Below are 7,991 nucleotides of genomic sequence, written 5' to 3'. Positions count from 1 at the left end.
TGACTGGGCGCGGGGGGGGGGGGAGGTCGGGCGTCGGCCAATCGGCTGCAAGGAGGGCGGGACTTCCTGCGCGGGAGCCAGAGCGGCCGGCTGCCCGGCTCTCCGTGGTTTCCAGCTCGCGTGGTGGTGGCGGCGGCGGAGCGTCTCCGTGAGGAGGTGCGCGGGGCCATGACGTCAGCGTCCACCAAGGTTCGACCTCCCTCGCGGACTGCGCTCCCTGGCGGCCACGGGAGGGTGGGCCCCCTGCCTGGCTCCCGGCTGGTGCGCGCTGGGCGGGGGGCGGGCTGATCGGAGGCTGGGGTGGGACGGCGCGCTGCCGGCCCCCCGTAATGCTGCTCCGCCCCTAGGTTGGAGAGATCTTCTCCGCGGCCGGCGCCGCCTTCACGAAGCTCGGGGAGCTGACTATGCAGCTGCATCCAGTGTCGGACTCTTCCCCCGCCGGGTACGTGAGACCAGCCTAGGACCTGGACGCCGCCGAGAGCAGTCGCTTGGATTCGGTCACAGACACGACCCTCTCTAGCGCAGGGAGCTCATATTAATTCCTCTGTGCTGCTTGGCCCAGGGCAGTGTAGTTGTTGATCATTGTTGAACTAGTGAATGACAGGTTGGAGATACTGCCAGATTCACAGTCCCCACCCCCGCTGCAAACCGACGCACTGTCTCCCACCCACCCCAAGCCTTGTGGAATCAATCCCTCAGAGTGTTGCTACACATCTTTCAAGGGTTCTGTTTGTAAGCCCCCCTACTTGTTGCATTGGTTTCTGTGGGTTGTTTGTAGCAGCTGGTACATGATGAAAAGAGATGTTTTCAAGTGGCCCTGGGTGCACTTTCATGTGGCTAGCGGTTTGTCCCAGGGCTTTTCTTAAGGAGGTCCTCTTCACCAATCTTTGAAAGGTGCCCCAGAGACCAGGGGGAAGAGGCTGCTTGGCTGTGGACGGAATAGCCTGCGGGCTGGCTCCACGCACTCCTTCCATTTTTGCTATCACCCCTTCTCCCCTTCCGACAGTGCCAAGTGGACGGAGACGGAGATAGAGATGCTGAGGGCTGCTGTGAAGCGATTTGGGGACGATCTTAATCACATCAGCTGTGTCATCAAGGAACGGACAGTGTGAGGGAGGGTGGCTGGCAGAGAAGGGGGAGGGGTGGGCACCTTTCTTCTCCTTACCCATCGTTCTTTCTCAGAACCCCCAGCCCAGCATCTTTCCTACTTTGTTGCTTGTTTGTTTTAAAGCATTTCCTTGAAGACTGAAAGAACATAATAATTGTGGCAACTGGTCGGAAGTTCAGGAAATGCAGTGTTAATTAGGACCTTCAGAGAATTTTATTTTCAGGGGCCCAGATACTTAATGGGTGTATTTGATGATGAGGGTTCCCTAGCTATTTATATAAATCCTTGAGACTAGTAGTTCCAGAGATGCATTCTGGACTAGTTAGTTGTTCAGAATCCATAAAAAAAGTCTCAGGCTACCTTTCTGTCACCACGACATACCTGGTGGCCCTGTACATCCATACATCTCTCCCAGTGGATCATGGACAGGGCCTTCCTGGCTGCTCTGTTCAGGGACTCCTTTCTTCATAACCCATTAGCCCTAAGGGGGCGCAAAGCTGCTGAGTGTGGGGGGGACCCTCATTCCACATGGATTAGGGCCTTGATCTGGATATTTATGAAGAACTCCTAGAATTCCTTCAGAGTGGTCCATTATTCCTCCCCTCCCCTCTTCCCTCGGCTTCTCTGATGAGTCTCCCTAATCTGCTTTCTCTTATCTTCAGGGCTCAGATAAAGACCACCGTAAAGCGAAAAGTATATGAAGACTCTGGCATCCCTCTTCCAACTGAGTCACCTAAGAAAGGGCCCAAGAAGATGACGTCTGGGGTCCTCTCACCTCCAACCGCCCCTCCACCCAGCAGCTCCAGTGTCCCTGAAGCTGGGGGTCCTCCCCTAAAGAAACAGAAGGCTGGTGAGGGCTGTGGAGTTGCTGGCTAGGGTAGGGGTTAAAGGTCCTATCTGAGACTCAGTGAGAGAACTGGGCCTGGGTCCAAGGACAGGTCGCTCCTCTGTACTCTGCGGTGATTCCCGACCGGGTAGAGGGGTGTGTAGAGCGTGAGGCTTTGGAGACCCAGGAGGAGGGAAGCAGTCAGGAAACCTAGAACCTAGCCTATGCCCCCCCAGATGTGACACTCAGTGCTCTGAACGACTCGGACGCCAACAGCGACCTGGTGGATGTAGAAGGGCTAGGAGAAACTCCTCCAGCCAAGAAACTCAACTTTGACCAGGGTAGGAGTCGTCCTCCTCCTCCCACATGGCTGGGGTGGGGAAGAAGCACTCACCTGGATGGCCGGGGAGGGTCCCAGCAGAAGCCCCTTTCTCGTGCAAGGGCTTCAGAAGGGAAGACACTCAGTGCAGGGGGTTGGGTCAGTTAGTAACATGATGTTTGAGGAGGTGAGGCTTTCTTGGAAACATACTCCGGGCTTGCTCCATCCCGGTCCGTTCTACTTCCTGTTCCAGACAGCCTGACCCTGGACTCTGGCCTTCTCTCGACCTCTGCTGATGCTCCTCTACTCTCCTGCTGAGCCTGCCACCTCTGACCCTCACTGTTCGCCGTGGACCTGTGGATCACCTGGGACTCTAAGCAAGGACTGCGTGAGAGAGGGTCAGAAAGCCACTGGAGCTGTCCACCTTGTTCCTGATAAACATGTGCCCTCACCCTCTGACCTCCGTCTGATGGACATTTTTATACAGATAATTATAATAAAAAATTCTCTTGGCACGCTGCTGCCGCTGCTCTCCCTGTCCTCAGCCCTTCCTCGGGCCGGCCCCTTCTCAGTAGCTCTCACCGCCCTGCCCGGAGCAGCACAGCCAATATTGGCAGACTCACTTCCCAGTGCCAAGATTTCTGTGCTGCTACAGCCAGGAGAGCTGGGTGTGGGCAACCGAGACTCCACTCTGCTCTGTGGGGCCAGAACTTACTCCCAGGGCTGCTGACAACTGGTATTGACTACCCGGGGATTTTAGAGGGTCTCTTTCCGGTGTTCAGACTCCCCTGCCCCCCCCCCCCCACCTTGCCAGAACTCCACAACAATAGCGCGGACAGGTTTTGTTCCTGTGCTGCTCCTCCAGGGCGGCCTCCCCCACCCTCGCTCTAACACCACAGTGTGGTTTGGACGTGGCCACAGTGCCGCACAAACCACAGTGTGCTGCTGGGGCGGGGGCAGGACTCGGATGGGTCGGGAGGAAGATGGCACAAGGCAACACCGTGAAGACCCCCTCCCCCCCCCCCGGGATGGGGGGTGGAGGTGTGGACAGCAAACATGGCCCCCCAGCAATCGTAGTTTAGCAGGCAATAGGGAGGATAGGGCCTGGGAGATGGCTTCAGTGTGATAAGCTTGGCACACTGTTCACCTCTGGAGGAATTCAGCTCTGGGGATCCTGAGGCTAGGGGCAGAGGAAACAGAATGACCAGGGAAGACCAACAGACTGCCTCCCGACAAAGGCAGGGACCTAAGGCTTTCTGTGTCCATTCCTCCCTCCCTAGGTCAGAACCCAAGAGAAATGCGAGAAGAGACAGGGCCAAGGACAGCAGGGTTGGGAGTTGGCAGTCCAGAGGTGGTGGGGCTGGAACACGGTTGAGAGAGGGGGGCCGGAAGTCACCCTGGGCCCTGGGCCTGCCACAAGATGGAGGCCAAAGGCAGGAAATGGAGGCCAGGGAGAAAGGGGAGCAGCAGAGCCCAGGAAGAAGCCCATCTGGACCTGAGGGCCAAGTATTCAACCCCAAGTGCTGCTGCCATTCCCATGGCCCCCCAAGACCCACGCCCCACCCGTACAGCAACACTCATTAGCCCACTCACCAGGCCCAGGCAGGCAGGCCCACCCCTGAGAGCCACGTTTAAGCAGAGACAAACATGTCTCTCCCCACCCCCAACCCTAGGCCTTCCCTTAGCCTTTCCCTCCTGTCCAAGACTTCATTTTAAAAAGAATCTCCCAGAAGGCAAAAGTTTCTTCTGGAAATTAAAAACAAAAAACTCTGTAATACCCAAATATTAATCTCCCAACTCTCATCCCACCCTTAACCACCACCAAGCTTCCGACACACCCCCCAAAACTCTTAGCCATCAAAAAAAATCTAAGGTGGTGTGTGTAAGCAGTCTTTTTAGGCCCCCCTGAGGATGTCAGACCCACTCCAAGACTACTACCTGTTCTATATCAAGCCCTGCCAAGGCCTCCTGCTCCTTAGACCCTCCAAAGCCCCCCAAACAACTGCTGTACCCAGCGCCCATCTCAGCAAAGCTTTTGTGGGGGTAAAAATTATCAAACACTATCCTAATGTCTGGGGATCCTGGGAGGCTCTCAAGTCTCAGGTTTTGGTTTCAATCTGGGGGGCTACCTCTTAGGGGTACAAGAGAAAGGTTCTCTGGTCATCCCCCCAATTCCAAGAGTTACAGAGCCCAACCCCACCCCAGCACGCACCTCCAAACCTCCCCCCCAACCGCCACGTCTCTCCTGAAAACAGGGGACACTCTCCTCCCCACTTACCTCAGCTACTCTCCCCTGAGATCCTGGTCCCCTATTTTGAAAGGAGCAAATTTGGGGGTGCATCCCTCACATTTGGGGTGCAGGAGAAAAGAGTTGCCCAGTCGCATCGCTGGCCTCCTTCCTCTCAGCTGGCTCAAGGACTGGGGGGTGCCCTGGGGAGGGGGACCCCCACAAGAGAGCTCTGGAGGGGTTCCTCCACTCCCAGTCAGAACTGGGGACACCCCCCCCCAAACCCGTCCCAGCCCATCCGTCTCCAACTCGGCGGGAGAGGCAGCTGCAATGCCCCAGTCAGATTCCCCCAACACTACATTCCTCACCCCATCTAGAGGGGTCCCGGGGCCCCCAAAAAATCCCAAAAAAATCTAGGATGTTGGGAAGACAGTCCTGGACTAGCTACCCAAATTTGGGGTCCTTAGATATCCCCGTTTTTTCAGGAAAATTCTGTCTTTCTCCTGCCTCCCGCCAGCCCTGCTCTGTCCCGATGCCAATTTTGGAAGTCACTCCCTCCCTCCTTCCTCCTCCCCGTTTCTCCAGGCCCCCCCGCTTGGGGGCTAGGGTCCAGGACACCTGGCTTCCAGACCGGGGGACACTCTTTAGAGGGCTAGGGGCCAAGAGGTCAAGCTCATTGCCCCTGTCTCAAGGAAGCAGGAAAGCCCGATCCTCCCCTCTCCTCCCCTCCCCCCTGGCTGGTCTCCGTGGTGGTTTAGGAAAGCCTGGAGGACTGGAATCTGCCATTGCTATTGCACAGGCAGGTTTTTTTTTCCTTGGGTTGGGGGGGTGGGCGGTGGGAGGGAGAGAGGGGAGGAGAGCCGAAGAGAACAGGGACCTAGGCGGGAATATCTGGCCTGGCTTACCCTCTAGCCCCTGCTGCCGCTGGGATCCCCTCCCCCTCAGTTCACCCTCATTCCTAGTCTGCTTTCTGTTTGGGGCTTTTATCCTAAAAAATCAGGGTGCAGGAATCAACTCCTTGTAGCCCACTTCAGGCCCTCCTTGTCAGTTTCAGCAACACTACATTGGTCAGATGCACCCACTTTAACAAGAGACACCTCGTTTTCCTCTAAACTGGTTTTTTTTTTCTTCCATAAGAAATCGGGGTTCAGAGTGTGAAGCCACCTCTTCCCCCTCAGCTCAATAAGCCATATACTAATAAGTCTATGATGAAACATACTGCTTTTCCCAGGCTTCTCCCTTCAAACCCTTGGCTTATTTGGGGGTTCACTAAAATAGAACTTTCTGGAATCTGGGGCAAGAGGGGGCCATCAGCCAAAGATAACCTAAACCAGAAATGTGCTCTAGAATAGGTGAGCTTCCAGACTGATCTCAGTTTAAGATCTATCTCCACGTCACCAAAGGTGGCCAGTGACAAGACACCCCAAAATCGGACACCCCCAAACTATCCTTCTACGGGGGGAGGGGTGTTCTCATAGTCTCTCCCCCTAGAAGAGTTTCATACCTAAACATGTACACAGGAATATCCTCCCCTCAAAATGAGTCTCCACAAGATTCAAATATAAAACTTTGCCCCCCAAAACAAGTCCTCAACTACAAAAGCCTTCGAACTTGCTCCTAGCTTCCTGCTCTGCCTCCAACTCAATGTATGCTTTCTAAAAAGCTCCAAATTGAATTTTATGTCCCCAAACAATCTCTTCTAAACCTTGAAACACAGAACACTCGGAAGGATCTCCCAGTAGACCAAAACAACAGAGATGGGCAGTCTCAAAATCATGGTCTTCAGAATCCCACCCCCAACCTTTAAAACCAGTCCCACACTTCCAACTTGCTATTAGCTCTCAAGACTAAAAAACAGGCCCCGTGGGCTATAATAACATCCTATGGCAAGCAGCACCCCAAAACTGGCCACATACCTAACTCCATCCTGACATCAAAGGGAGCCCTTGGTGTTTTCACCTTGAATTTGGAGGTTAAAAATTGGATAGAGACCAAAATAACCCTGACAAAGGAAAGACACATCTTCATCCAGAATCCTTAGGTTATCCCCACTTGTCAGTTGATCTGCTGTTTTGTTTGTTGTGTGTCTGTCTGCTCAAAAACAACAAACAAACAAACAAAAAAAAACTGCCCCCCCTCCCCCCCGGAACGGAAGGGAGAGGCCTCAGGCCCACTTCTGCAGCTCCATGGCCAGTGCTCAGTCATTCTTGGTCAGCTACATATGCTCCTGATGCCATAACCAAAGAGCTCCTGCTTTGCCCCTGGGCTCAGCTCTAGCCCCTCTTCTTCAAGCAAACCTCATCCTCCCACCACAAGGCTCCCCAAACAAAAATCTAAGGGTGTGGTCCCTGCCTGTCTCCTGGATGGAGTGCTTAAAATAAGGTTACCGGTTCTTCCTCCCTTTCTCCTCATCCCTGTCTTTGTTTACTCCACCCAACGTTCATATTAATGTTCACTAAAAATTCACGCCTATCTAATTAGAAAAGACAGTCCTATGTTCCCAGGCTCAAGACCCCACTCCTCGTCCCAACCTCTCCACTCATTCCAAGGCCAACTCCACGAGAGTTCCAGCCTGAGTTTCCTTCGGAGACCCTAACTCTTCCGTCCTCTACCTAAGTGCCCCACTAAGAGACAGAGGTGCAGAATAAACTCTCGCAAAGAGAAGGCAGCGGAAGGTTTCGGTGGCCCAGACTGAACGCATCCAGCTCCCTGGTCTGAGCACATCCCCAGCCGGGAGGAGACCTAGGGGCGAAGCGAGGCTAGTGCTCGTCCGCCCCCTCGTGGAAGGATGCAGACATTGCCGAGCTTTGCCTACTTGCCGCGCTGGACCCCGGCGTCCCGCCAGACTCTAAGCGCAGCCGACCGGCGGGTGCTCGAGGCCCTAGTGAGCTAGGACTGACCGAGAGCAGCAGGGCTTTGGGAGGGAGTCTGTCTCTCTGGATCCCTAAAAGGGTTCAGGAGAGAGTCTGGAGTAAGAGGCCGGACGCCTAGGTCTCCCGAACGTCTCTCGGTCCCCACCCGGGGCTTTCCCCACCTCCTCGAGGGGAAGCAGCTGCAGGAGCCGTCCGGTCGCAGGACAATGGAAGGAAACGAACTAGAAATCATATCCGCCCTCTCCTTACCCCGCCTGGTCAGAGCCCCTCCTTTTGTGGACCCTGCCTGTCAATCACGCCTCCTTTTCCCACTGTCTGAGCCCCCTCGGGAGTCCACTACCGCCCGCCCAAACCCGATACCACTTGGGCTCTCTATTTGCTCCCTGATTCCAGTACATTGGAAAGGGGAGTTTTACGGTATTTCCTTTCTCCTTCAACAGGCTCTTGGCACCCTCTTCCAAAACCCAAAACTCAATTCTCGCTGTCCCAGGTCCTCCGACGACACAAGACTCCCATATTACCGCCTTCCACATCACTAACCTCCTCCCCAATTCTAACATCCTCATCCTCGGGTGCTCGTTTAATGAACCAAACCCCCCCCCCCCGCCCCCGATACGACCACCCCACGATTCTGAGAT

General features: G+C 54.9%; 1 protein-coding gene across 5 annotated transcripts; it reads left to right on the top strand.

Annotated features, from left to right (window-relative positions):
* Positions 1 to 68: 68 nt before the first annotated feature.
* On the top strand, positions 69 to 2,768 carry C8AH17orf49 (chromosome 8a C17orf49 homolog). 5 transcript variants are annotated; one of them, XM_059271049.1, is made up of 6 exons: positions 69 to 189; positions 348 to 442; positions 1,007 to 1,108; positions 1,771 to 1,958; positions 2,171 to 2,275; positions 2,511 to 2,768. In XM_059271049.1, the coding sequence occupies exons 1-6, from the start codon at positions 169 to 171 to the stop codon at positions 2,513 to 2,515; spliced, it is 516 nt and encodes a 171-aa protein (XP_059127032.1). In that variant the 5' UTR covers positions 69 to 168; the 3' UTR covers positions 2,516 to 2,768. The 5 variants fall into 5 exon arrangements, with proteins under 5 accessions (XP_059127032.1, XP_059127031.1, XP_059127033.1 ...); XM_059271048.1 differs by having other exon boundaries at positions 2,507 to 2,768; XM_059271050.1 differs by lacking the exon at positions 1,007 to 1,108 and having other exon boundaries at positions 2,507 to 2,768.
* The last annotated feature ends 5,223 nt before the right edge of the window (positions 2,769 to 7,991 follow it).

The sequence above is a fragment of the Peromyscus eremicus genome, chromosome 8a (assembly GCF_949786415.1).
Source record: "Peromyscus eremicus chromosome 8a, PerEre_H2_v1, whole genome shotgun sequence".
Classification (NCBI taxonomy): domain Eukaryota; kingdom Metazoa; phylum Chordata; class Mammalia; order Rodentia; family Cricetidae; genus Peromyscus; species Peromyscus eremicus.
The sequence above is the reverse complement of the archived record's forward strand: the minus strand, read 5'-3'. Positions and strand labels throughout refer to the sequence as shown.